Source organism: Emiliania huxleyi, assembly GCF_000372725.1.
Source record: "Emiliania huxleyi CCMP1516 unplaced genomic scaffold EMIHUscaffold_385, whole genome shotgun sequence".
Taxonomy (NCBI): domain Eukaryota; phylum Haptophyta; order Isochrysidales; family Noelaerhabdaceae; genus Emiliania; species Emiliania huxleyi.
This window is the reverse complement of record NW_005199082.1, coordinates 54,053-81,219: the sequence shown is the minus strand read 5'-3', so window position 1 is coordinate 81,219 and position 27,167 is coordinate 54,053. Positions and strand designations below refer to the sequence as shown.

The 27,167-nt window shown below is 68.0% G+C and overlaps 7 protein-coding genes across 7 annotated transcripts; 4 read left to right on the top strand and 3 right to left on the bottom strand.

Moving 5' to 3' along the window:
- EMIHUDRAFT_118207 (hypothetical protein) lies at positions 1-1,962 on the top strand (the record flags this gene model as incomplete). Its single annotated transcript, XM_005771441.1, has 2 exons — positions 1-1,012; positions 1,862-1,962. Coding segments are annotated over 2 exons (1,113 nt in total), but the record flags the coding sequence as incomplete, so codon positions are not given.
- Positions 1,963-2,421: 459 nt separating this feature from the next.
- Positions 2,422-3,021, top strand: EMIHUDRAFT_75569 (hypothetical protein; the record flags this gene model as incomplete). The annotated part of the gene is made up of 1 exon (XM_005771440.1): positions 2,422-3,021. A coding segment is annotated over one exon (600 nt), but the record flags the coding sequence as incomplete, so codon positions are not given.
- A 1,101-nt stretch (positions 3,022-4,122) lies between these two features.
- Positions 4,123-6,120, bottom strand: EMIHUDRAFT_458828 (hypothetical protein; the record flags this gene model as incomplete). Its single annotated transcript, XM_005771439.1, has 5 exons — positions 4,123-4,177; positions 4,336-4,459; positions 4,680-4,785; positions 5,000-5,391; positions 5,493-6,120. The coding sequence occupies 5 exons, from the start codon at positions 6,118-6,120 to the stop codon at positions 4,123-4,125; spliced, it is 1,305 nt and encodes a 434-aa protein (XP_005771496.1).
- Positions 6,121-6,737: 617 nt separating this feature from the next.
- On the bottom strand, positions 6,738-8,414 carry EMIHUDRAFT_243359 (hypothetical protein; the record flags this gene model as incomplete). Its single annotated transcript, XM_005771438.1, has 7 exons — positions 6,738-6,803; positions 6,876-6,902; positions 7,061-7,114; positions 7,161-7,337; positions 7,493-7,620; positions 7,995-8,120; positions 8,351-8,414. The coding sequence occupies 7 exons, from the start codon at positions 8,412-8,414 to the stop codon at positions 6,738-6,740; spliced, it is 642 nt and encodes a 213-aa protein (XP_005771495.1).
- A 3,453-nt stretch (positions 8,415-11,867) lies between these two features.
- Positions 11,868-13,526, top strand: EMIHUDRAFT_445018 (hypothetical protein). The gene is made up of 6 exons (XM_005771437.1): positions 11,868-12,195; positions 12,424-12,545; positions 12,617-12,700; positions 12,825-12,881; positions 12,948-13,011; positions 13,146-13,526. Exons 1-6 carry the CDS (start codon positions 11,928-11,930, stop codon positions 13,241-13,243), a joined length of 693 nt encoding a protein of 230 aa, XP_005771494.1. The 5' UTR covers positions 11,868-11,927; the 3' UTR covers positions 13,244-13,526.
- A 228-nt stretch (positions 13,527-13,754) lies between these two features.
- On the bottom strand, positions 13,755-15,442 carry EMIHUDRAFT_243355 (hypothetical protein; the record flags this gene model as incomplete). The annotated part of the gene is made up of 4 exons (XM_005771436.1): positions 13,755-13,832; positions 14,186-14,289; positions 15,015-15,066; positions 15,143-15,442. 4 exons carry the CDS (start codon positions 15,440-15,442, stop codon positions 13,755-13,757), a joined length of 534 nt encoding a protein of 177 aa, XP_005771493.1.
- Positions 15,443-16,486: 1,044 nt separating this feature from the next.
- On the top strand, positions 16,487-24,808 carry EMIHUDRAFT_470164 (hypothetical protein; the record flags this gene model as incomplete). Its single annotated transcript, XM_005771435.1, has 21 exons — positions 16,487-16,669; positions 16,741-16,833; positions 16,920-16,970; positions 17,056-17,276; positions 17,321-17,694; positions 17,732-18,081; positions 18,249-19,322; positions 19,536-20,385; positions 20,707-20,807; positions 20,886-21,536; positions 21,607-22,053; positions 22,136-22,313; positions 22,409-22,458; positions 22,570-22,728; positions 22,767-23,578; positions 23,659-23,841; positions 24,011-24,092; positions 24,159-24,249; positions 24,320-24,378; positions 24,451-24,513; positions 24,584-24,808. The coding sequence occupies 21 exons, from the start codon at positions 16,487-16,489 to the stop codon at positions 24,713-24,715; spliced, it is 6,204 nt and encodes a 2,067-aa protein (XP_005771492.1). The 3' UTR covers positions 24,716-24,808.
- Between the last annotated feature and the right edge of the window lie 2,359 nt (positions 24,809-27,167).

Here is a 27,167-nt window from a genome sequence, read left to right as displayed (position 1 = left end):
GGGGCGGCGGTGAGGGCGGCGGTGAGGGTGGAGGTGAGGGTGGCGCCTGAAAGTGGCGGCGGCGAGGGCGGCGGCGAGGGCGGCGGCGAGGGCGGCGGCGATGGCGGCGGCGAGGGCGGCGGCGGTGAGGGCGGCGGTGAGGGTGGAGGTGAGGGCGGCGGCGAGGGCGGTGGCGGCGAGGGCGGTGGTGGTGAGGGCGGCGGCGAGGTGGGCGACGGGGTGGGCGACGCGGTAGGCGAAGCCGTCGGCGACTCTGTAGGCGAAGCCGTCGAACTGGGTGCAGAGGAGGGAGCGGCGGAGGGGGCGGAGGAGGGGGCGGAGCTCGAAGCTGACGAGGGCGAAGAGGAGGGGGCGGAGCTAGGAGCCGACGATGGAGAAGAGGAGGGTGCGGCGCTGGGCGATGACGACGGGGCAGAGCTCGTAGCTGACGAGGGCGAAGAGGAGGGAGCTGACGAGGGCGCGGAGCTCGAGGGCGGCGGCGGTGAGGGTGGTGGCGGCGAGGGCGGCGGCGAGGGCGGCGGCGAGGGCGGCGGCGGTGAGGGTGGAGGTGAGGGTGGAGGTAAGGGCGGCGGCGAGGGAGGTGGCGGCGAGGGCGGTGGTGGTGAGGGCGGCGGTGAGGGTGGAGGTGAGGGCGGCGGCGAGGGCGGTGGCGGTGAGGGCGGTGGTGGTGAGGGCGGCGGCGAGGTGGGCGGCGGGGTGGGCGACGCGGTAGGCGAAGCCGTCGGCGACTCTGTAGGCGAAGCCGTCGAACTGGGTGGTGCAGAGGAGGGAGCGGCGGAGGGGGCGGAGGAGGGGGCAGAGCTCGAAGCTGACGAGGGCGAAGAGGAGGGGGCGGAGCTAGGAGCCGAGGACGGGGAAGAAGAGGGCGCGGAGCTCGGCGAGGAGGAGGGGGCGGAGCTAGGAGCCGACGAGGGCGAAGAGGAGGGTGCGGCGCTGGGCGATGACGACGGGGCAGAGCTCGGAGCTGACGAGGGCAAAGAGGAGGGAGCTGACGAGGGCGCGGAGCTCGATGGTGATGGTGGCGAGGGTGGTGGCGGAGACGGAGGCGGCGGAGAGGGCGGCGGGGGGGACGGCGGCGGTGGCGTGGCAGGCAGCGTCGGAGCGTCGGCACAGCTGCAGTTGGGAGGGTAGGCGCTGTACGCCGGCGCCAGTATGGGCGGCCAGAAGGATACGACGGCGGTGGACTCGTTGTTGACGTAAGAGCAGTTCTGGAAGAGTGCCGCCGCGGAAGGCGAGTCGTCGTTACATGTGCAGAGCACACGGCACTTGTTGCGGCTCAAGCACCACTCGCACCCGGCGTCGGAGTCGCAGCCGGCCTGGTTGCCGCCGTAAGTGGGACAGCGGCTAAAGACCTCAACTTCGGGGCACACGCTGCACGTGGGATCAGCCGAGGGCGTCTCAGTCGGAGCAGCCGTGGGGACGTAGGCAGTCGGAGCAGCCGTGGGGACGTAGGACAGCAGCAGCAGCAGTGTCGGCGCGAGGCTTAGCTGCCGCGGCCCCGTGCGGCTCCTGCCGGTGTGGCAGAGCAGCCACAGCGCTGCGAGTCCAAGAATCAAAAGCATCAGCGGCAGCGGCTGTGGCGGCTGCGAGGGTGGCGACGGCGGCAGCAGCAACAACAGTGACTCGTGACGTGGTAGTGGCGGCGGCGACGAACAAGCAGATGCCGCGTACACGGCTATCCCGGGAATGCGGGGAAGACGTACCTGTAGCCCAGACCCGGAGAATGCGGTTTCCGGCGGGCGCCTGTTGAATAACGGCGAACGCGTTCATTTTTCACACAGCCCACGAACACCGGATACCCATCACTGAGCCGACGATGCTATGGGTAGCCCCAGGGTGGCGCCCACCCCCATACCCTCAGGCAAGTGCGGCGTGCGCGGCCAGGGCGCAGGCAAGTGCGGCGTGCGCGGCCAGTGGCTAAGCTTACTAGATCCTGACCAAGCGTTCCAACGCGATGGCTGAGAGATAACGACGCCAGCCATCCAGAACAAGGTGTGGTGGCTCGCGGAGCGAGAGTGGAGCCACCTGGGCTCGTGTCGGGGCGGCGAGAAGGCTGGGTCGAATTCGCGACAGCCATCCTCCGGCCAAATGGCTGCGACGGCTGTATGACAGCCATCATGCGGCCGGGCGGATGGCCGGGACACAGCCATCGCAGCCAAAATGGCACTGGCTGGAAGGCAGCCAAAATGGCGCGTGCTTGCAGGGCGGAGTGGCTAGGATCCTGCAATTGCAGCCATCCTTAGCACGGATGGCTGTGAAACAGGGAGCGCAGCCACCAAGGTGCACATTTCGAGGTTAGCCCTCTCTCACATAAACGCACAACTCCGGACCCAAGACGCACAAGCACAGACAGTCGAGAAGGGGGAGAGACCCCTCTCTCACACGTACGAACAAAACGAAACGAACGAACGCGCCTGCGCAATGTCCGCCGACTACCAGGCCTACAGCCCATACCAGGGTGGCACCGCCGACGGACTGCGGGATGGCCGGGGCCGATGCACCTTCGCTAACAAATTCTTCAGCTACGACGGCGAGTGGTACAAAGGCGCGATGCACGGCAACGGAACACTCTGTCTTGCCGATGGCTCCGAGTACACCGGCTCGTTCCAGCAAGGCGAAATGACCGGAGTCGGACTGCGGCGGTGGGCGAGCGGCGCCACGTACTCTGGCGACTTTGTTGGAGGCGAGATGCACGGCAAGGGCACCCTGGTCGCGAGCGACGGTTCTCAGTACACGGGCAGCTTTCAGGAAAACTGCAGGCAGGGCCCAGGTCTGCACATCTCCGCCGCTGGCGACCGCTACGAGGGGACGTGGCACGCGAATGCGAGAGATGGGGTCGGAACGCTGTGCACCGTCGCTGACGGCTCTGTTTACAGGGGCGAGTGGTCCCAGGGCGTGCGGGAGGGCGAGGGCGAGACGGAGTGGGCCCGGGCCATTTATCGGGGCACCTTCAAAGCCGATCTACCCGACGGGGCGGGAGAGTATCGGAGCCCCGGGTCCTACTGCTACTGCGGTTCCTTCGCGGCGGGCGTGCCGCTGGCGCCCGCGACGCACATCGTCGCCGCGCCATTCACCGAGGCTCCGATGCTACTGGCGGTTGGCGTCTTGCGAGCGGCTGCTTGCGCGGCGCTCGCCGAGGCGGAGGGCGAGCTGAGCATCTTCTGCGAGCTTCTAACTCCGAGAGGAGTCGACGAGCAGCGTGCTGCCGCAAGCGGCTCCACCGCAGTATCGGCGCCACCCGGGGAGTCTACCGACGCCGCTTGGGTTGAGGGGCTGCGGGTTGAGCTTCCTGCGGGGACGCGCCAGCCACCCAGCTTCCGCTTTACTCTCCGGTTGGGAGAGAAGGAGGCTGTCGCTTCGGGCGAGCTCCACATTACTAATCCTGCATTGGAAGGAGTAGAGGCGTCAGTCGACCTGGTGCGCGAGGGTGGGCCGGCTGACGACGTCATTGCGCTGACCTTCTCATACACCCTCGCCGCTGTAGCAGAGCCAAAGGAGGAAGGCGCAGGGGAGCCACACGGAGAGGGAGAGGATGGGCCGGCCACCCTGGGTGTGCTGCGCGCTGCTGCAGGACAGGCATTGCCCGCGCTCGAGCTGCGCTGCTTGCAAGTCGCGGCGCGGCAAGAGGAGCAGCCGCCGTTCTCGGAGGCCACAGGGGAGGAGGTGGAGGCGGCGCACGACGCGGCGCACGACGACCGCGCGCTCCCGGCGCCACAGGAGTGGGGCCGGACGCTGGGCGTGGCGCTCGAGGCGGCTCCGGCCGACGACGACGCCGCAGAGCCACAATTTTGGCCGATTGGCAGTGTCCTCTCGCCAGAGCTTGGCGGGCCGGTGGTGGCGCGGCTTCGGGTGCCGGAGGATGCGCCCGCCGGGCGGCACAAGTTGCTGATTCGCGATGAGACGCCGCGGTTGGTGCTGGAGCGGCTCTCGTTGGCGCCGCTGATAGGGTGCGAGGCGGAGGTCGAGGTGTTGTAGCTTTGAATCACGCGCGGTACTGTCATCCTCGCACCTCGGCTGCGGCTCGGCGCTCCCTCGTTTGCTCGAGCTGGCTCGGTGTGGTGGGAGGGGTGATTTGGAGGCCACACTGCACACAGAGCACTCGCACGCACACACGCCCGGGGATCAGCATCCGGCGCGGATTATTTCGTTTTCGTCGTTCTTCCAATGACACCACTCTCTTAACCACAAACTGTACGTAGACGCTAAGTGACAGTAACGTTTTAAAGCCGGCCATTTGACGTGGCGGCAGCCGACATGCAGCTGCTGCCGGCACTCTCCCCCGCGCCGCCCGCCGCGCCGCGCCACAACGGGCTCGGCTTCGGCTGCCGCTCGTACCGCTTTCGGTGGCTCTTCTTGAAGAGCATGTACGCCGTGTGCGCCGCGAGGTCGTCCACCGCCTTTGGCGGGAGCCCGACTCCGCCTCCGCCCGCGCCTGAGCCGCCTTTGCGGTCTGAGCCGCCTGCGCTATCTGCACCTGCGCCGCCGCTGCCGCCGCTGCCGCCGGCTTCACCGCCGCCCTCGCCATCAGCCACGCTGCCTGCGACGGTGGCCGCTGCGCCTTGCCCCGCGGCCCTGATCTGCCGAAAGCGCCCGGGGCGGGGCGGCTCGCCGGCTGCGGGGAGGAGGACCTGTTCACAGGGGTGGGGCTGTGAAGAGACGGTGTGGGAGGGCGAGCTGACGTGCGGCGACGAGGAGGACGAGGGCGGCGAGGTCGGCGAAGAGCGGGCGCACGAGGGCGGCCTGCGTCGCCTCCGAGAAAGCGCCGAAGGCAGGGTTGATGTTGACCTCCATAAGGTGTGCCACCTGTCCCAGGAGATCGGCTGGATCTCGGCTGCATCTCGGCTGGATCTCGGCTGGATCTCGGCTGGATCTCGGCTGGATCTCGGTTGCACACCCCTTCGGCGGTCACGACGAGGTCGCAGGCGAAGAGCTCGAAGTGGAGCGGCGAGGCGGAGGCGGGCGCGGCGCGGCGGCCTCGCTCGAGCAGCGGCTGCAGCACGTCGAGCAGGTCCCGCAGGAGGGGGAGGAGGGACGCCTCGAGCAGCCGCTCGTAGCCTGGCCACCGGGCCGAGGTCCACTCGATGTCGTCCAGCGAGCCGACCAGCTCCGACGTGCTCTCCCACCCAGTCTGCACGTACTTGTTGGTGATGTGCGCGCGGCGGTCCTCGGAGCGAAGCTCGTACGGCACCGACGCGAGGCGCAGCAGGGCGGTCGAGTAGGTGAAGCCGGCGCCGTCGCCGCAGAGGAGGACGTACTGCCGCAGCTCGAACTTGCGTCCGCCGAGCAGCAGCGGGCGGTCGACGTACTGCTGCACCACGTAGCAGTAGCCTCCCGGCACGTCCGTCGGCTCGAGCGGCCGGGAGAGCCGGTCGAAGAGCGCGGCGGAGAAGCCTAACTGATTAAATATCGAGGTGAGGCTCACTTTCACCAGTCAAATCAGGTCGAGCGCGGCGGAGAAGCCGTTCGACGAGTGCGCGTCCTTGATGATCCACCTACGCACGGCTGGAGGTTAGAAGGGAGGTCGCTGCGTCGGGGCGCCGCCAGCCCTTTGCTGTCTCTGTCTTGCTCGTGTGACCGCCGCCGCCACTCGAACCCTTCCAATGCTCCAGTGCCGTGACCTTGCTCCCATCTATCTGGAAACCAGCGCGGCTCGTCGCACGCAGAGGCGCCCCACCGCTCGCGCAGTGCCGCGAGGCGCGCGGCGTCCCACTCGCCGTAAATCACGTGCGTGACTAGCGGCGCCGTGCGTGAGAAGGAGCGGCAGAGCAGCGCCAGCAACGCCTTGTCGTCGAGCAGCTGCAGCTGTGGCAGGCAGTTGAAGGCTGCGGCGCCAACCGGGTCGGGCAGTACGCGCTTCCGCAGCGTCCAGCGCACCGCCGCAGTGCCGCGCCAGCCCTCTTCCTCTTCCCGCAACCCCGCCGCCTCGAGAGCCGGAGCCAGCCACTTGCGATGGTTGGCGGAGTCGCAAGCGTATTTCCAGCCGCCGTGATGGCGTCGCACGCGAGCGCGCACCCAGCGCGGGACGAGTCGGAGCAGGCTTAGCTGACGGATGAATCGTAGGACTCCAGCCAACCGGCACCGGAATGACTCCAGCCCAAGCATCGCCATGCTGATAGCCATACTGACAAAAAAAATGAAGGGTAGCTTGCGGTCAGGGCTCTCTAGCCCGTAGCCCGATGCCGATCATCCGGCTCGCTGGGTGCGCTTCTCAGCTCCCCGGCCCTGGATGTGAGGTTGATGACTGCACTCCAAGTGCTCCAAGTAATGAGGAGACCGTGCGCGGAGCGGGGGGTTCCGAGCGGTGATGTCAGTGAGGAATGTGTGTGTTGTCGTGCTAGTGTCTGGTGTCTACTAGCCCCGAGTAGAGGGGGCGTTCCGCTGCTAGGGGAAACCCGGAGCGCAGAGCTAACCCTCGGGGACCCGTGTTTACTTTAAGGCCCTTTCCCTGCGACCGCGCACCCCCAGGGCTAGGCCTAGGGCTTTCTTGCCCGCACCCCGATGCCAATCATCCGGCCCGCTGGGTGCGCTTCTTAGCTCCCCGGCCCGCCTGGATGTGCGGTTAATGACTGCACTCCAAGTGCTCCAAAAGGTGCACAAAAAAGGGCACTACAAAGGCGACGCGATCCAGCTGTGCGGAGTACTCCCTCTCGCTTCATGTGCGGCTCAACCTGTCCCGCTCCGCGCGAGACACAAGCAAGTGGGGCGGGTGCCCGCCTCACCAACTCGATTGGGCGGTCTCAGAACGCCACCCCAGCCGCGGGCGCCGCCTTGAGCTTGAAGAGCATCCCGCGCATACGGTCCACCTAGAGAAGCGTGCCGGCAAAATGTGGAGCAAAGTCTCTTTTGAATCTCTTGGGGTTCGCTTGGGCGCGCACCGGCTTTGGGTTGTCTTTCTCGCCATCCTTGACGTTGAGGTCCACCATCTTGCAAATCTTAGCGGCGGCGGCGGGCGGCGGCGGCGGCGGGGGGGGGGGGGGCGGAGGAGCTGGGTTAGCTGGAGAGCTATATGCGGTCCAGGATTGAACGGTGCGATTTTGAGGTGAGGCTGGGCAAGCATCACCGACTCCCAGCTGTCCGTGGCCATTGTCGCGTCGCGGTCGGCCACGAAGGACGCCTACGCGGGTCACGCCTCGTGCGGTGAATGATTGGTCCTCCTTCACGCGTAGCGCTGGCGAACGCAGGAAGAAGGGCGCCTCCTCCTCCTTGTTGCTCTTTGCCTTGGCCTCGCTCTTCACCTTCCGCTCCGCGTAAAACTGGTCGAGCGCGCTCCGCGCCTCGGCCTGCTTCTCGGACAGTGCCGCTGCGGCGACCGAAGCACGCTCGGCGAGCTTGTTCTCCTGCACGCAGCGGGAGGGGCGTCGGAAGGGGCACTCCCAAGGCCAGGTGGGTCTCCAGCGGTACGGACTAGCACAAGCGCCAGGGGGGGGGGGGGGGGGCAAGAGGAGGGCAGCTCGCGCGCCTGTGTCATCCTCCACTCTGCGAGAGGGCCGACGGTGGGCATCGAAAAGTCGGGCGGGGCCGAGTCCATGCCGCCCATGCCGCCCATGCCGCCCATGCCGCCCATGCCGCCCATGCCGCCCATGCCGCCCATTACCCGCTGCCCGCCGTCCATCGGCATGCCTGGTCACAGCTAGAAATGTGGAGAGGCGCTGCTCACCGTTCGAAGTGAGCGGCGGCAAGTGTGGGTGTGAAATTAGGTCCAACGAGGTGCAATACAGTGTCTGCTGAGAGCGCTGAGCCGCAGCAGGTGACGCGTCCTCTCGATGCTCGCCCTGATGCATGAGTGCGTTCCCGATCTAGGAAGATCTCGAGTAATCTGGAGCGATCTCGGTGTATTCTCGCATTCCGGCCATCTAGGGTGCCGGTGCCGCCTCCCATCTCGTCCATCCCTCCCACCGCCTGTCCAGAGGGAGCACGTGTCAGGAGACTTTGTTTCGCAGTTTCGGAAGAGGATCGGTGGTGGGCAGCTGCCGGCATTCCCATGTCGCCCATACCGCCCATGTCGCCCATGCCGCCGTCCATCGGCATGCCGCCCATCGCGTCCATCTCTCCCATCCCGCCGAGCGGCGAGTCATCGGCGAGGCCGCCGTCGAGCGGTGGCGCACCACCCATACCCATGCCTACCACGAAGGGGAAGCGGCCGGCGTGATGAGACGGAAGGGGCGGGCGGGCGGCGGTTGTGACTGGTACGCTCAGCGAGTGGCGCGGCGGCGGGCTGCTGCTGCTGGTGCGGCGACTGGGTGATGGTGGCCCGCACCGAAGTCATCGGCCGGCGGCTCCCCGAGCGGAGGGGCGCCTCCCATGCCAAAATCATCGTCGGCGGGGGGAGGGTCACCGAGGGGAGGGGCACCCTCCATGCCAAACGGATCCGATGGCGCCGACGTCGGCTCGCTCAGTCCGAGTTCGTCCTCCATGTTTGAGTCTGGAAGCCTGAGTGTCTGTCGGCGGCGCAGGGGGGCGGGAGGCGGTGTGGGCATGGAGAAGTGGCGGCAAAAGATCGCAGCGAGGAGGGCTAGTGTGGACGGCCCATGCGTCAGATGCAGGAATGCGCGTCGCGCAGGCAAGCCCAGGGAACCCGTTTTGGGAGTGTGTTTTGATCGCTGCGCTGCCGTCGCGTGAATGCCGCCAGAGGCTTTGCCGCGAGACTTGCGCGCGACAGGGCTCGAGCGCGCTGGCAGCATGGCTCAGAGCAACGCATTGGCGCGCGCCGCGCGCTCGTCGCGGCGCGGCATTCGCGTGCGCGCGTGGGCGATCGGCGCCTGCGTGAAGCTGCCTTCCTTTCGCGATGTGTGTTTACAGCAGCGGCGGGCAGAAGGGAAGCTAGGCCCCGGGCTCGAGGCAGCAGCAGCAGCGCAGCAGCAGCAGCAGCAGCAGCAGCAGCAGCTTCTTCGCGGAACGGGCATTGTGTACATAGAACACGAATTGGTTAATGCTGACTCGTTCGGTGTCTGTCTGTTTTCTTGTTTGTTGACCGCGCAAGATATAAAGGGTGGCTAAGGGCTCTGCCCGCAAGGCGCCCGCGTCGCAGACGCGGTACCATTGACAAATCTGCCATATACCCCCACACGAGCCAATAGCAATATCCGAACACAGTACCGTGGCGAAAGTGGGCGATCTGAGAGTCGTGCGTGGCCGGGGCAAGCCTTCAGCTGGTGCCAACCAAGACATCCGTAAAATTGAAACCAAGAACGTCCGCCAAATCCGTGAAATTTCGGCGCAACTTGAGGGGAAGCCGCTGATCGAGCCCAGCGTGCCCGCGGCCGCCTCCCGCGCAGCACCGCCGCTGGGGACGACACGCTGCGGAATCGGATCGAGCCCATGGAGGAGGAGGGCGCAGTCGGCGAATTGGAGGAGGAGGAGGAGGGCGCAGTCGACGAATGGGAAGAGGAGGGCGCAGTCGAGAGTCGACATTGGCGTGTCTGACTCAGAGGAGGAGTTGGAGAGCCATGGGTGCGCGTGTGCTCCGGCAACCTAAACCTGATTCAGAAGCTCGCCGACGTTGTCACTCAACGTGCGTCATGCGTGATCGAGCTTGAGGGAGGAGCTCAGCTAACGATTCGGCCGGCCCCCCAATGCCGCCGCCCATACCCGCCACCCACAAAGCGCCTGCTCTACTATCCCGTACACCACCCGCTCCCCCGCTCCCGTGATAGCAACATCACCGCCGCCGTCCTGGTTTTGAACGTGGCAGCTAGACTCTAGGGACTCAGTAGTTGTGACCCCCCCCCCCCTGAGTGAGGAGCAGGAGAGAGAGCTTTTTGTGGTGTTGGTGTACACAATAACGGGACGAGGTGGTTGTTCGCCTGAGCGCTGTAGAGGTAGAGCTCTACATCCGGCGCGTGACGATGTGAGTCCGATGTAGAGCGATGTAGAGGCGCTCTACAACGTGAGTCTCAGGCGCTCTACAACAATAGGGTGCCCACAGGACCCAAAAGAAAATAGCTTTCCGACTCAAAAAGGGACGCACGAGGCAAATCTGATGTTGGCCAGTTCCAATAGGAGCGAGGCCTCTTCCGTTGGGGGACCGAGTTCATAGGAAACGAGGGTTTCCCATTGTGACCCGCTCCAGCGCGAGCGTGACACTGCACTTGGCGCCGAGCGCCCGCGGCTCAGACCTTGTGCAGGCCACCCCTCGGTGACCACGCCGGTCCGGACCGATGGCGCTCGGTGTGGAGCAAGCAAGACCCCCCCCCCCCCCCTCGGCGCGCGCTCGCCATTCCAACGGCCGCCAGGAGCACCAAGAGGACTCCTCATGGCTGTGGTCAAGTGGGCTTCGACCAGCCTCGGCTGGGGGGGCGGGTTGTCCCGGCTGCGGACGCCTTCTGCAGCCCCCTGGGCGTGGGTCAGCACCCCAAAACTGCCCCTCGGCGGCATACAGCACTGCCAGCCAGCCTCTTCCTCCTCCTCAAGGGCTCTACTATAGGCCATATTGCGCCGCCTCCTACTGGCAGCCGGGCGGGCGCGCGCCGCGCGCGCCTCGGCGCGCGCACGGCTCGCAAAGTTCGAACGAGTACTGCCGCCCGGCCGCCTCAAGGCTGCCGGGCGGCAGTACTCGCCTCGCACGCGCACCGGCTGATCTGGCTGCTGCGCCGGCGGCCGCTGCGCTGGCCGCTGCTGCGCTGGCTGGCGGGCGGTACGGCCGCCGGCGGCCGCTGCACCCGCGCCTTCCCTCGCGGGCGCCGTCGCGCCGCGCGCGCCCAACTCTGCTGGCACACGGCACGCGTCGGCACACAGCCGCGGAGAACAGGCGGTGCTGTGCGCGAAGCGCGCGCGATCTCGTACTTTTTAAGGCTGGATCCGGCCATTCCAAGGGTATACCTTTGAGAATCCCCAGCGTCCCACCCTCCTAGTCACACTCTCAATTTCTCGACTGGCCAACACGAAGTGCTGCGATCGGGGGTGGCCCATTTCTTTTTTCCTTTCTTTTTTTGGGCCCTGTGGGCACCCTAACAACAAACTCGCTACACCATAAGCGGCGAACGAGGCACGGTCGCTCTCCGACATGAGGCGCGTTGCACTTCAGCACTTGCCAGTGCTGCCCTGGCCTTCTGTCTGCCCGCCCAATGGGTGGCAGGTGCCTCTGGCTCTGCTGCTGTGGCATGCCTCACGGCTGCGACTGGCCGGCGCCTCGGCGCGTCAGCTCGGCTCGGCGTAGCGATAGCGCGTGGCCAGCGCAACTCGCCTGGACTCAACGCTCAGCCAGGAGCTCCCGCACGCGCTCGCTCTGGCGCGAGTCATGGCGCATGCAACGCGCAGCAATGCTCTCCTCGCGCCTCGCGCAAATGCGACCGTCCTCGCAGCCGACAGTCCACCGCCTGCTAAAGAAGCACAGCGACGAATGCGGCACCGGCGACACATGGCAGGCTGGTCATGACGCAGTTATAGGGTGTTGTGTGCCGTCAGAGTGACTCTCTGTGTGTCAGGGATAGTCAGGGCCGTCCATCAGAGCTTCAGTAAGCTCGGAGACACCCCATTAGTTAGCGCGACTCGACCTCTTTGAGTCACTGCCTTCCCGGCGGTTTGGCTGTAGAGCGCCTCTACAACAAACTCTACAGCAAAATCGCGCTCTACATCGCTCTACATCGGACTCACATCGTCACGCGGCGGATGTAGAGCTCTGCAGCTCTGCAGCGCTCCAGAGCGCTCTCCAGCTCTCCAGCTCTACAGCGCTCTACACTCTACCATCCTCTACACCCTCCCTCAGTTGTTCGCTGCTCTCTATCTCCTCTTCTAGCTCTTAGCATGAGCTGCGCCCTGTGTCCGACCCCTTTTGCGCAGGAACACATTAAACTTTTAGGCCCTCTGAGGCCCTCCAAATTCGGGTCTGCGGGCGGACCCTTACAGATCACAGATCACTCGCCGCGCCTCAAGGCTACAGGTAGTTGCCCAAGCCGCGGACGAGAAAGTCGCCGCGCAGCGCCTCGAGAATGGCGATAATCGAGGAGATCCCCGCGCCCGCGCCCGCGCTCGCGAGGCCCACACCCGCTGACCAGCGCAGCGGCTTGAGGGGAGTCGGTGTCGCGATCGCCGAGGCTGCGGCCGGGATGGGTCCGTCCGAGCCGAGCAGGGTGGCGGCGGCGCGGGCGCTGGCAGAGGCGCTGCTGTCCAAGGAGCAGGGCAACACGGCTTTCGGCGCGGGCGAGTACGTGGAGGCGCTTGAGTACTACTCGGATGCCATCGACGCAGTCACTGACGGCGCGCCTCGCCACGCCTCTGTCATAAAATTCGCTGTCAGCATATCGCACACCCGAGACTCATCTGATCTGGTTGCGGACCCTGCGACCGCTTCCTGCCGCACTCGCCCCGAGCGCCTTTCCCGCGCTCGTTCCTAGCCAGCGGCCTCAGTGCGCTCTCATCTCACCTCGCCGCTCCGCTGGCTCCGCCATCGCACTCGCTGCGGATCCCTCGTGTCTGTGGCCGCAGAGTGCGCCGAGCGGGCGGTGTTTTACGGCAACCGCGCCGCCTGCTACGCGAGGCTCGGCGAGCACCAGAACGCGGTGGCGGACTGCTCGGCGGCGCTGGCCCTGCGACCAGGCTACGTCAAGGCGCTGCTGCGACAAGACTCTTACGAGACCCTTCCGAGGCTCCGGACCCGCCTGTCTTGCTCGCGGCTCAGGTGCTGCTGCGCCGCGCAAAGGCGCGCGAGGCGCTGGACGAGCCTTCGGAGGCGGCCGAGGACATGAGGAGCGTAGCGGAGCAGGCGCCGCCTCTTCTCTGCTACTTCTCGGCCGCACTTCGGCCGCACCTCGGCCGCACCTCGGCCGCACCTCGGCCGCACCTCGGCCGCACCTCGGCCGCACCTCAGTGCCCCACCTCCCCCACAGGCGCCCTCCGGCTCCAAGGAGCGGCGCGAGGCGACGGCGGCGCTGCCTCGGCTGGAGGCGACGGCGGCGGCGAGGCTGGGAAGCGGTGTGAGCCTTCTGCACCGTGTCTGGTCCTGGCAGTAGGCTGCGGCGGCGGCAAAGCTGGAGGCGCAGAAGGAGGAGATGCTCGGGAAGCTGAAGGACTTGGGCGGCGATGTAGCAGAGAGGGGGCACATGGAGGGGGCCGGAGATGCGGCTGGAGATGTGGCCGGGTTTGTGCGGGCACAGCGGTGCAGCGCGGCTCTCTCTCTCTCTCTCTCTCAACCTCTCTCCCGGCCGCAGGCAACAACATCCTCGGCCGGTTCGGCATGTCGCTCGACAACTTCAAGGCGGAGAAGGACCCGGCCACAGGCTCGTACAACATCTCCTTCGGAAAGTGATTGCGGGTCACCGTGCAGCTTCCCCTCCGGCCGGGTCTGTCCGCTGTCGTAGTCACGCGTGATTCGGCCAGTGGGCAAGCCCACAGGAGCAGCCGGCGCGAGGACTTGCTCGCCGTGCTGGTACGTGTGTGTGAGATGTGACGGAAGTCTTTCGCTTTCCGGAATCCGCCTGGCAGGGGCGGCGCTGCCACGAGCCAGCTGCACCGGCCACCGCGCTCTGGCGTCTGGGGGTCGTGTATCTCCCGTAATGCGCGTAAACTTTTATGTTTGATGCAGCGCGGGCAAAACTCGTCCTGTGCTGCGCAGAGGGCCTTATGATGAGAGAAAAGACGTTCAGCGGCGGGGGGTAACCGGAATCGACCACCGAACTAGAGCAAACTCTCGCGTCTCGCGCTGCGCGGCAACCCTCGGTACAAAATTATTCGGTCGCAAGCCATACCGGCGAATCGCGCGTGGCCGCCGCCTCACGACATGCACTTCTCTACTCAACCTTGCCCGAGCTGACTTGGCGCTAGCCTCGGCCGATGAGTGGCATGCTGTTGGCCATGACCGTCATCTGCAGCACGTTCGCCTCGAGCGGCAGACTCGCCTACTCACGGCACGCGCTGTCGGCTGAACCTCGGCCACGCCTCGCCTGCATCTCAACTCCGCCCCGGCTCCATCTCGGCTACCGCACGCCATGTACGCCACCGCGCGGCCGACGTCGTCCACGTCCATCGTGGGCTCTGTCTTGACCTCGCCGTTCGCCTGCCGAGATGCAGCCGAGATGCAGCCGAGCTGCAGCCGGCCGAGGTGTACCGAGATTGACTGACCGAGAGTTGAGCCGAGATGTACCGAAATGGGAGGCAGCGAGTTTGGTCGGCGGCGGTCTCGCCGCACCAAAGCTGGGCCGGATCTCGGCTCGATCTCGGCTCGATCTCGGCTCGATCTCGCCTGCGGCACGCCCGTCTTGAAGGCGGCGGCGAGCGACGTGTCGGCGTTGCCAATATCGATCTGGCCGCAGGCGATGTTCCACGGCCGGCCTAGCGTGCCAGCCACACGCGTCTCTACTCACAGCTGGCCGAAGACGGCCGCGACTCCCTCCGTCCCCTCTCGGACTCCTCTCGGAGCCAGTCTCGGCGACATCTCGCCGTCGAGCGAGCAGCTCTTGGTGAGGCCGGTCACCGCGTGCTTGGTCGCGGTGTAGGGGGCGCTGTTTGGTCGCGGCCGGTCCGCCGAGACGGAGCCTGTAGCCGAGGTGCGGCCGAGGTGCAGCCGAGATACAGCCGAGGTGCGGCCGAGGTGCGGCCGAGGTGCGGCCGAGGTGTGGCCGAGGTGCGGCGGAGGCGGAGGTGTGGCTAAGGTGCGTGGAGGCGCGTCCGGCGGGGTGTGTGCGGGTCGCCGTTGTTGATGATGCGGCCGCCCTGCGGCGCCTGCCGCTTCATCAGAGCGAACGCCTCGCGCGAGCAGAGGAAGACGGCGGACAGGTTGACGTCGAGCACTCGGCTGGCAGCAGAGATTATTACTATTATTATTATTATTGCTGAGCACTCGGCTGGCAGCAGAGGCGGCAGGGAGGCGGCGTGGGCTCGGCAGAGGGTCGAGGGGCGCAGACTCGCGCCCGCTGAGACTGGAGGTCTCTCACGCCGGGCTCAGGCAGCGGGTGGCTGATCTCCTTCTAAGCTGATCTCGACCAATCTCGGCGGATCTCGGCGGATCTCACCGCCACTCCTCCACCGGCAGCTCGTCCAGGGGCAGAGCCGGGGCGCCTGAGAGTTGCAAGCTCCGTCACGTGCGACCGGAACGCATGCGGCGTCTCCGACGCCGCTCGACATTTCACGCGCCTCTCGCAAGTCTCTCAGAGGTCGGAGTGAGTGATCTCTGAGGCGGCGCGCCCGATCCCGCGTTGTTGAATAGGACATCCAGGCGGCCGTGACGCTCCTCGACGGCACGGAAGAGCGCCGACACGGCCGCCGGATCGGTGCAGTCCGTCGGCTGCACCAGCGGAGCAGCGGCCGGGTCGAGCGCCTTCAGCGCTCCCGCAGTCTCCTCCAGCGGCGCCTGTCGCCGGCCGACGAGGACGAGAGAGGCACCCTCGCGGCCGAGCGCGAGGGCGGACGCGCGGCCGATGCCAGAACCCGCGCCGGTGACCAGGGCGACCTTGCCCGTTAGCCTCGCCGCCGCGGTGGAAGCCATCGCTGGAAAAATAAAATAACGCATGTGTGTCAGGGATAGTCAGGGCCGTCCATCAGAGCTCCAGTAAGCTCGGAGACTGTACACCCCATTAGTGCGACTCGACCTCTTTGAGTCACTGCCTTCCCGGCGGTTTGGCTGTAGAGCCTCTACAACAAACTCTACAGCAAATCGCGCTCTACATCGCTCTACAACGCAGGCGCATCGTCACGCGGCGGATGTAGAGCTCTACAGCTCTGCAGCGCTCCAGAGCGCTCTACATCTCTACAGCTCTACAGTGCTCCACACTCTACATCCTAAAACTCTACATCCTCTACACCCTCCCTCAGGCGTGTCCTCGCCCTTGAGTGAGGTCTTTTGAGGGGGGATAGGGGAAGGGGCAGTGTCTGTCTGTGCATGTGGGTGTGGCATGCATGCAAAACGCATGCATGTGTGTGCGTTGTGCATGTGCATGTGCATGTGCATGCATGTGCATGTGCATGTGCATGTGCATGTGTGTGTGGGCACTTGGATGGAGAGAATGGAGAGCCCTTGCTTGGAGTGCAGTCGGTAACCGCACGCTCAGGGCCGGGGAGCTAAGGCCTAAGCGCACCCCCAATAAATAAATAGAGCAGACCGATCTCCAGGAGAGATGGGCGACGCACGAACACCGAGGCACAGTGCGCACCCCGCCCCGCTCGCAGGGAGGTGGACTGTGTGACTCCTCGGGAACTCTTGACAGAGGTGTGCTAGTCGCTATTATCCGACGGTTCCGACATGTCCGACGGGCAGTTCGGGCTCGAGCGAGAGCCGCGGTGCACCGTGCAACTGTTTTTTGAGCTTAGCCTTAACTGTATGTTTTTTTTTGAGCTTAGCCTTCGATGTTATGAAACAAACGCAAGGCGGACACGGCATATCGCTCTCGGGCCCACAGGCGTCGCGTTTTTTTTTCACGCCAATGTTTCTGGCCACAGAACGGGCGCCAGGAGTAGAGGGCTTTGCCTTCGCGGAGGCCCTTTGCCCCCTCTCCCCTCGACGTGTGGCCTGCTCGTTCTCGCCTCTCGCCTCGACTCGTGTCACGCTCCGTCCGGCATGCCGTGGTCCCACGACGGCCTCTGTCCGACGTTGCGCGCCTCGCTCGACCGCGCCTACTTGGCTCACGTCAAGAGAGGTGCAGCGGCAGCCTCCGCCGCGCCTCCGATCGCTCAGCTTCTACTTGGCACCGGCAATGGGCTCCGTGCGTCTGCCCGCGACTCGTGTTGGAATGAGTCCGACGTGCGTCTTGCCTCGCCGGACGCACGAGAACGCTCCGAGCACTTCCCAGCAAAGCTCTCCGGCTCCCTCAGGTGCACCGCAGCGTGGTGCTGCTGAGCCGGATGGAGAAAGGGGAGCCGCTGGCCCACCTCACCCTCGTCTGCTTCCTCGAGTCGCCGCAGTGGGTCGAGGCACAGTAGCCACACCACTCGCTCACACGCCGTGGCTGTGGAGCCGCCTCTCCCAACACGCCTCACGCCCGTGCGCGCAGGCGGTGCGTCGCTCCGCCTGCCGGCTGTACGAGAGGCTCGCGCCTCTCGAGGTGCAGAAGCAGGCGCCGGCTGCACCAGCGCCGTGGCCAAGCCCTCTCCCGGACACGTGACGTGTGTCCGTGACGTGTCTCACAGGACCGGCTCGCGTGCGCCTGGCTCGAGGTGTCGCTCGAGCTGCTGAGCGAGCCGCTGCTCGCCGCCGCCGCGAGGCGCCTCCCCTTCAAGCGGCTCCTCGCCGAGGTCGAGCTCGTGCGAGGCTCGGTCGGGCCCTCGGCCAGCCTCTCTGCCGAGATGAGCACGCGGCTCGCCGAGGCGGTCCCACTCGCGCAGCGGCAGTTTGGACCGACGAGCCGACTGTGACTCGTCAGCTGAGTCACTAGGCGGTCGCGCTCCGCGGCAGAGGCGCACGCGAGGGTTGCGCTGGCGGCGGTGGAGGCGGCGGAGGAGGGGGAGGAGGAGTGGATTGGGGAGGGTGGGGAGGGGGAGGAGGAGGAGCGATGTGGTGCACTGACGGCGCATGGGATCAAGGCGCCATCCTGCCCCGCTCCGCAGAGCTGACGGGGAGTGGCGTCGACCCTGCGCCCAACCAGACCGCCGGCTTCCTCACGAGCGAGGAGTGCCTGCGCACGCACTACAACCTGTTGCGCGAGGATTTTGTGCGGCCGCTTCGCACCACCCTCGCGGCGCTGCAGCGGGGCGAGACGCCGCCGCGCGAGGTCAGGCTGCACGAGGGGGTTCGGATCCGAGGCGCGAGGGCGAGCCCTCCGGCCCTCAGTGAGCCGCGTCTCTTCACAGCTCCACGCGTGCCCAGGCGCCCAAGCGGGCGAGCCCTTCGGCCTGCTGCACGAGCTCGCGCTCGGCGGCGAGGGGGCGGAGACAGCTGGGGCGGAGATCTCGAGCCTCGTCAACGGCTCGATGGTCCTCCTCTCGCCGGACGGATGGCGGAGCTGCCGCTGCGCCATCGTCGCCAAGCGAGAAATCGCGCTCGAGCGCGGCGACGGCGCCCTCTTCGTCGCCTTTCAGCGCGACGGCGCCGGGCTCGAGGCCTTCTCCGCGGGCGCGGTGCCGCAGGACACGCGGCTCGCCGTCGAGATAGCCGAGCGGTCCGGCGAGCGCTACTCGATGGTGGAGGCGGGGGCGTACTGGGGCGCGTACCGGCCGGTCCTTGCGGCGCTGCTCCGCCACCGGCTAGGCGGCGGGGAGAGGGGGGAGGGCGAGCCTGCCGGAGGCGAGTCCTGCACTCGGCTTGCTGCCCCCCGAGAGGCGTCTCTCCACACGTCTCTTCACACGTTGCGCCGCTGTGGGCAGGCTTGCGACTGCCGCTCGAGGAGGCGCTGCTGCGGTATGAGGCGTGCGACGCGCCGCCCTCGTACCTCTCTCCGGCTGGCCGCCAGTACGACGTGCGCCCGATCTTCAACGAGTTGCCGCAGGGCCGCCGGCTGGCGCGAGGGTCGGCATGCGCGGGGTGGATCTCGGCTAGATCTCGGGTCTCGGCTATAGGACGCCGGCAGCTGGTCGACGTGTGCGGAGGGTGGGAGGCGGCCGACGGCGGGGGCGTGCCGCAGGGGACGTCGCTCGATGAGCGGCAGATCGCCGCCGCCAAGGCGCTGCTCTCGCGCCGGCTCGGGCTCGTGCAGGGCCCACCCGGCACAGGCAAGACCTTTATCGGGCTGATCGTTGTGCGCACGCTGCTCCGCAACGCGCGCCTCTGGGCCTCCTCGCCGGCGCGGGCTCGGGCGGCCGACAGGCACGCTCTGACGGCCGCACGGGCGGCGGAGGACGAGGGCGGCGGCACGGCCGCGGCGGGCTTGGTGGAGGGCGGCGGCAGTTCGGGCGGCAGTTCAAGCCGCACCGAGTCCGAGCACGGCAGCAGCTCCGACGAGAGGGAGCTCGCTGCAGCGGAGGGGACGGAGAGGGTGGAGGTCGAGGGGTTGCGGTTGCACTTGTCCAGCAGCAACCGGACGGGCTACACGGGCGTGTCCAAGGTGGCCTCTGGCCGTTTCAAGGCGACGCAAGAGGTGGACGGGAGGAACGTGTACCTCGGCACGTACGACACGGCGGTGCAGGCGGCGGTGGCGTACGCGCGGGCAATCGGGACAGCGCCGGCGGTGGCGGAGGCGGCGGAGGGCGTGCGGCTGCACCTGTCGAGCAGCAACGCCACCGGCTACCGAGGCGTGCACAAGGCGCGCAACGGCCGGTACGAGGCGAAGCGCAAGAAGGAAGGAAGGTTCGTCTATCTCGGCCTCTTCGACACGGCGGTGGAGGCGGCGGTGGCGCACGCGCGGGCGGTGGCCGAGACGGACGCCGACGAGGCTGCGGAGGCGAGCCCGGCCGACGGCGCGATTCCCTCGGCGAGCGGCGGCGACGGCGAGCCCTACCGGACCATCGATGGCGTCGCGTACGTCCGCGCGCTGCTCGACCGCGCCACCAGTCTGGCGAAGGCTGGCGGCACCCTCGCTAGGGAGATCGCCAGATAAGTGGTCCAGAATGAATGCGTCGACGACTAGGCTGGCGACGGCACCCTCGACGAGCACGCTGCGCGGGAGCTGGTGGACGCCGCGCAGGACGATAAGCTCCACCTGTTCTTAGTTATTAACTACTTCGTTCATTACTAGGTGGACGCCGCACAGGACGGCGGCGAGGTCGAGGCTCGCACGCTCGCGCTGATCGCCCAGACGTACAAGACGACCTCCTCGGCCGAGCGAGCGCTCGAGGCCGCGGTGGGGAGTGCCGAGTCGGCAGCGGCGACGCCAGAGGCCGCCTCCGGCGCAGCCGACGCGCCGGGCTCGGAGGCGGGCTCAGAGGTGGCCGAGCTCGCCCCGGAGGTGGAGGAGGCAGCCTCCGAGGAGGGTGTGGCGGAGGCAGCGCCGGAGGCAGCGCCGGAGGCAGCGCCGGAGGCAGCGCCGGAGGCAGCGCCGGAGGCAGCGCCGGAGGCAGCGCCGGAGGCCACCGGCGCGGAGGGCGCGTCGCTGCCGCAGTCCGTCCCCCTCGCCTCCTTTCGCCTCGTCTCGCGCCGAGCCGCCGACTCGCCGCTGAGCTTACACGGCGGCCAGGAGGAGACGCTCGCAGAGTCGGCCCTCGAGCAGCGCCACCAGCGGCTGACGAGGATCGAGCGGCGTGGCTTCTCGGTGCTGCCGCCGCCCCTCTTCCAGCGCCTCTGCGACGAGAGGCGCGCGCTGGAGGAGTCGGGCGCCGCCTGCTACCCGACCGGACACGCCTGCTTCCTCGGCAGCGGCGAGCCGGAGGAGCCGTCTGCGGACCCGCCCGCTTCGCCCGCGCCCGCGCCCGCGGAGGCGGCGGCGTCGCTCGCGGCGGCGGAAGAGTGCATCCTCCGCATCGATGACAGCGAGGAGGCTGTGGGCGGGGAGGCGGCTTGCGGAGAGACGGATGGCGAAGAGGCAGCCGGGAGCGCCCCCGCCGCCGCCCCAACCGCCGACGCCGCCGACGCCGCCACTGGCAGCGGCGGTGCCGTTGCCCCTCGAGCGGTGCGGAGCTGGCGCGCGCACAAGCGAGTTTTGCACGAGAAGGCGGCGGCGACCGCCGCCGCCGCCGGCTCCGCCGCCGCTGAGGATGGCATCTCTTCCTCTTCCGCCGCTGGCAGCGTCGCAGTCGACGCTGCGGCAGAGGAGGCCGCCCTGGCGGCGGGGGGTGGCGGCGGCAGCGCGCCTCCCATCCTCGTGCTCTGCCAAACCAATCACGCGCTGGACCAGTTCCTCGAGGGCATCTTCGCCTCCGAGCCGCGCGCCGCCCGACAGCCGTCTCTTCACACCACGTCCCTGTGAACAGGCATCCTCGCCTTCGAGCCGCGCGTCGTCCGCGTGGGCGGCCGGTCGCAGTCGGAGGCGCTGCGCGCGTACAACTTGGCCGAGCTCCGGCGGACGAGGGAGGTCCACCGCCCGAGAGACGAGCGGCGGCGCCGCGACTAGCACACCTTCCCCGCCACCCGGTGGGGACTGCTGAGTCAGGCCCACCGCTCGAGAGACGAGCAGCGGCTCAGCGACAACCTGACGGAGGACTTGCGACGGGCGCGGGAGCGCCTCGCCTCTGTCGCCGGCCGCTGCCACGCGGCGTGGGGCCCGAGGCTGCTGTCGGGCAGCTTGCTCTGCCGCGGCTCCTCCCTGCCGCACGCGCCGCCGCGCGAGGTGCAGCCGCTGTGGGGAGCGCTCAACACGGCGTTGGGTCGGCTCTCGGCGGGCGGCGTTGCTGAATGGCTTGGCGCCGGCGGCGCGGCGCACGGCGAGGCGACGCACGCCGACCTCCGCCTCGCGTCGCCGATGTCGCCGGCCGAGCTGGACCACGCTTGCGAGGCGGCCGAGGTGGCGGCGACGGAGGGCGGGCGCAGCGTCGCCCTCGACGTATTGTCGCCGACGGAGCGGCGGGCGCTGTACGCCGCCCTCCGATTGGGCGCACAGACGCGCGCGCAACGCGAGCTCGAGGCGGCGCTCGGTGCCTACCGGCTCGCGCGCGCCGCGAAGCGCGCTGTCGACGACGCTGAGGCGCTCGCAGTGCTGCGTGGCGCGGCGGTTGTCGGCATGACCACCACGGGCGCGGCAAAGTACCACGAGCTCGTTCGCCAGCTCGATTGCCGCGTCACCGTCTTCGAGGAGGCGGCGGAGGTGCTACAACGTGCGCACGGGCCACACTTCGGCCGCACCTCGGCCGCACCTCGGCCGCACCTCTCGTCAGGTGCTCGAGGCGCACGTGCTCGCCTCGCTCGGGAAGTCGACCGCGCAGCTGCTCCTCATCGGCGACCACCAGCAGCTGCGCCCCTCCGCCGCCTGCCACGAGCTCGCGCTCCACTACGGCCTCACCGTCTCCCTCTTTGAGCGCGCGCTCAACAACAACGTGCCGTACGTGCGGCTGCGCACGCAGCGGCGGATGCGGCCGCAGATCTCGCGGCTGCTCTCGCCCATCTACCCGGAGCTGCGCGACCACGCGGTGACGCTCACGCGCCCGCCGGTGCTCGGGATGGCCAAGCCGGCGTACTTCATCACGCACGCGGCGGCGGAGCGGGTGAGGCGAGACCTGCTCTCGCCCGAGAACAGCCACGAGGCCGAGGTTTTGCTCTGCCTCTCCGCGCTGCTCGTCGGGCTGGGGTACGCGCAGGGCCGCATCACCATCCTCGCGGCCTACGTGGGGCAGGCAGACCGCCACGCCGCGCACCCGCCACTCGCCACGCCTACCCGCCGACGCGCCACCGCCCTTGGCGCCGCAGGTCTTGCGGCTGCGCGCCGGCTTGGCGGCGTGTGGCCTCGACGGGCTCGTCCTCTCGACCGTCGACGCGTACCAGGGCGAGGAGAACGACCTCGTCCTCGTCTCGCTCGTCCGCTCAAATTCGGGCGGACGGCTCGGCTTCACGGCCATCGACAACCGCATCTGCGTCGCCCTCTCGCGTGCGCGGCTTGGCTTCTACTGCGCGCGCCCTCGAGCGGTGCCGACCAGCCCTGTGACCCGGCCGCACTTACGCCTCCTCCTCCGCTGCGAGCAGGCGCGTGCGACCTCGACATGCTGTCGGCGGGGTCGGAGCTCTGGCGCAAGGTCGGTCGGCTGGCGCGCACAGAGGGACTCGCGGGGGCGCGCAGCCAACCCACCCCTCCCCTCCTCGCGCTCGTCGGGGTGGCGTGCATTTCACACCGCTGCCGTGAATAGGCTGCGCTCCCTCTCGGCCTCGAGGCGACCGGCGGCGGCAGGAGCGGCGGCGAGGCGCCGTCGACGCAGAAGGCGACCAGCCCCGCTTCGCCGCGCGCCTCCGATGCCGGCGCCGCTGCCCCGTCGGACGAGGCGCAATGTCGTGCGGTTCGTCCCGAGGTTGCCCGAGGTGAGCCGAGATCGCCCGGAGATGTTAGGACCCGTTTGGGCTCGAGGAGCTCCTCAACGAGGCGAGGCGGGGCCGCGCCGACCGAGCAGAGGATGGAGACGGCGGCGGGGGCCGGCTTGGAGACGGAGGTGAGGGCGACGGCGGAGCCGGCAGTGGAGGCGGCGGCGGGGGCGGCGGGAGCGGGAGCGAGGGCGGCGGCGGGGGCGACTCGGACGACGGCGAGGTGCTGACTTGGAGGGAGCGGCAGCAACGAGCCAGCGCCGCCGGCGGCGGCAGGGGCGGCGGCAGGGGTGTTGGCAGGGGAGGCGGTCGTGCGCGGGCGGGCTGGCGGGCAGAATGGCATGCGACTGTGCGGCAGCTCTGTGCTGTGGCGGGCGGCGACACTTGGCAGTGGCACCTCGGCGGCTCCAACAGCGCTCTACGCCCGTGCGGCTGCGCGCTGCCGTGCGGACACACTTGCGGCCGGGCGGCGCACGTGCTGCCCTCCGCCGGCGGTGCGATCGGCTGCTTGTGCGCCGTCTGCTCGGACCCGCACGTCCTCGCGCAAGCCGAGCACGGCCGGTGGCTGCCCTTGCGGGAGGCGCTCAACCGGCGCGACCGCGCCGCCGCCACTGCGGCTGCGGGTGACGAGGCGCGCGGCGGCGAGGAGCCCGCAAGCTTGCCAGACGCCCCTGCGGGCAGGCCGGCCGGCGGGGAGGGAGACATGGACGGCCCCGAGCCGCCGCCGCCTCGGCGCGCCTCCTCTGGCTTTGCGGCGGCCACGGCCGCGCCGAGCGTGCCTGCGAGCTACTGGGGGGCCGCGGGGGTGTCTGGCGCCGGCTCAGAGCAGACGGCCTCGACGTGCGAGCTCTTCACACCGCGGTGGGGCGGTGATCGTGTGAAGGACGCCTCTCTGGGAAGCGCGCCCGTGTGTGGTGTAGGTGCGCGCTGTCGCCGTGGTCGAGCTCGGAGGACGACAGCTCAAGCGCAGAGTGGGGGGGCGAGGGCGACGCCGTCGGTCGCGGCGCAGAGGCGGCGGCGCCTGGCGCCCTCGGCGAGGCGAGCCACGAGCCGGAGGGCGGTGACGGAGAGCTGCCTGCGGGGTGGCGGCGTGGCTACTCGAGGCGGCCGAGTCATAGCCGATCTGTAGCAGAGGTGTAGCCGAGATGCGGCGGGAGTGTAGCCGAAGTGTGGGGATAGAGGCAAGGCGGCGACGCCGCTGCGCCCTCTTGCGCTCCCTTGCAAGGGCTCGGCGGCCTCTGTTCTCACGGCAGCTCTCCTCTGGCGATGCAGGCGGCGGCAGCGTGCTTTCCTGTACAACCGCGAGGAGCGGCGGCGCGTGTGGCGGGAGGAGTACATCGACCCCGCCGCGGAGGCGGCGCCGTGGCGGCGGAGCACGCGGTGTGGACGACGGCTCACCGTCACAATCGGACCGCGTTAGGCGGCGCGTCGTGAGCGCGGGGCGGAGCGTTCGGCGAGGAGGGGCGGCGAGGGCGAGGAGGAGGGCAGGGAGCGCAAGAGGCGGCGGAAGGGCGCGGGGAGAGGGAGGCGTGCAGCTCCCCCGGTGAGGTGCGGCTAGCTCACACCTCGCGCGCAAGGTAGGCGCGGCGAGGGGAGGCCGCTCGTCACGCCGGGAGGGGGGGTCGGAGGCCGCGGGCGAGGCGACGCAGCCGCTGCACGGAGGGTCGCTCGAACAGCGGGGCGCCATTCGCAGCGACGGGGGCTGTGAGTAGGCGGCATCGCTGTGGAAGGAGTGCTGGTCCGCACGACTCGACCGGCCGTACTGGCGCCAGAGGGCGCCAAGACTGGCGGCGAGCACAGCGCGGGCCGTGGTTTACGCCTGTTCACGCTGGCGGGTGAACGTAGGTGACCAAGGAGTACTCGTGGACAATGCCGCCCGAGCTGCTCCTGACCAGGCCGGATGAGTCGCGGCGCGCGAGAGCGAGTGCACGGGGTCGCTCGAAGCGAGCGCGGTCTCGAGATGCAATGGCGACATGAGGCTTGAAGGCTTGAATTGAGCGTGAGATGTGTGCTGTGTAGCTTGTATTACGTTCAGCGTTTGGGCGCAGTCTGTCAGCAACCCGAGTGTTACAGAGTTAGATTCTTTTGGTGTTGAAATGCCCTGTGCGTGTGGCTGTGCGTGTCTCTCCGTAACGAACAGACGTCGGGGGCTTCCAGTCTCGGACCTTATTCAAGAGACAGTAGCATTTAGGTTGCCTCTTCAACACAACAGAGGTTTGCACAGCCCCTCGCCGAGCGTCTCGGGCCCCAAGCTGCAGAACATGTGCGGGTCAGCGCCTATGACGCTCAAGGAGTGAGGCGCGGAGCGCCGCGCGCGGAGCGCGCGCCCCGAAGAAAATTTTGAGGGTTGTGGAGGGCTAGATTGCGATCTCTATTAAGAGTTTGACTCACACGCTGGAACCAATCGGCCCACCCGCGACCCACAGGCCCAGTCTCAAGTGGCAGCGCTCCGCGCCTACCCAGCGGCGCGCTCCGCGCGTGCTTTCCAGCGGCGCGCCGGAGCGCGCGGTGCTCTGTCTGTGGCAGTACCACTGCATCTTCCGCAGCTCCAGCAGGTATCAGCAGTGAGTTCACCGCCAGTTATCTGCGCCTCCGTTCGTCGCTCTCGTGCTTGATCGTCAGGCCGTGCTCTCACGTCCGCCGGAGCTACCTCGGCCATCGGAACCATTTTACAAGTTTGCCCGCCGACCGGCTCAGTCAAGATTGTCAAGGCAATGTCGCTCGGCGCTCGCTGGCTCCGTGGATGCTTGTGCTGCTGAGCAATCCAGGCGGACTTTGGCAACCGGCGGCAACGACTTGCGGCGTCAGCATTCGAACGGTTGTGTTGATTTGCTTGCTCCGCGGTACGGCTTTATCTAGCCGGCGCGCTCCGCGCGTGTGTCTAGCTAGCGCGCTCCGCGCGTATGTCCGAGTAGCACCAGCGCGCTCCGCGCGCACCATAATCTCAGTGCCTATGCTTATAGCCACTAAAAGCTCGTTTCTGCAGCTTGGGGAGCGCCGGATAGGGGCCCTCGGGGCGGGGGTAGCACGGGGTAGCACGGACGTGGTAGTCTGCCATGAGTGCCAGGCAGTGGTCGGGCACGCCGCACAGGTACGCATCCAACGTCAACCCCGCCCAGAAGGCCTTCGAGTGCGCCGTTTGCAAGCAGCATAAGCCGGCCGGCACACCCTGCGTCGGCCACTGCAACCACAACCGAGCGCCATTGCAGACGGGACTCCAGTCTGGGACCGTACCTGTGCAGGAGATTGCACCGCACGTTACATATCGCCGCCGCCAGTGCAGCCCGCCGGCCCGCACGCCGCCGCCTCGTCTTCCGCTGGTCTCCCGACGCCTATGATGGTGCCGGCCCCGCCGTCGTCGAGCAATGCCGCAGGGGCTGGGTGGGCTCAAGGAGGATCGCAGCCGGCTGCGATCGCAACCGTGTTGCCAGCTGAAGCGGTGTCGCTCGGTGCGCTGTCGAACCCCGCATCGCAGCAGGCCATGTCTGCGACGGGTTTCGATGGTGTGACTGCACCAGACGGCTGCACCCGCACAGTCGAGAGCGGAGCAGGAGGCAAAGTACATGCAAACGGCGCAGTCCATTGGCTTGCCAGATAGCTCTACTGAGGCGCAACGGCTGCTAGCCATCTCCAACTTTGACCTCGACAAGGCGACCGAGAACCTGATGGTCGCGTATGTAGGGGTGGGAGGGAGCTGCGCCCGTTCCAAGGGCCAGACGCAACCCGGCGGCGGATATCATTCATTTCACGCGGCCTGCGCATCCGCCATGCCTCACGAGCGACGGTGCACGACGCGGGGCTGAGGCCCTCTTCATCCACGCAGTGCGTCCCGTCATGCCGCAGCCGCAGAATGATGGCTCGCTCCAGGGCGGAAATCTGGAGGTGTTTGAGTCACTGCTCAATGACCCGGTGGTGCTCTCGCCGCCTCGCGCCGAGACCTTTGTGCGACGACACATCAAGCCGGCCGACGGCATGTGGACGCAAGAGGCGATGGAAGCGGCGCGCACCGTCTTTGCTTGGCGGCGGTCGGGCTGAAATTCATCATCTTCAACCCGATCGTGACCCACCGGGCCGTCACCGCCACCGTCGCCTCCCCCTCCGCCACCTCCGTCGCCGCCGCCACCGTCGCCACCGCCGCCGCCGCCGCCATCGCCGCCGCCACCGCCACCATCGCCGCCCCCTCCGCCACCGCCATCGCCGCCCCCATCACCTCCACCATCGCCACCGCCGCCCTCTCCGCCACCATCACCGCCGCCATCGTCACCGCCCCCCTCCCCTCCTCCGCCGTCGCCACCAATGGGGCAGCTGCTGGTTGGCGTTGGCACTGGCGGCGTCTTTGCTGCGCAAGGGCGCACCATCCTCAACACGATCTTGGCGTTCGCCTTTGAGCTCCCGTGCTCGATCGGGAGCGTATTTGTCCTCGTCATGA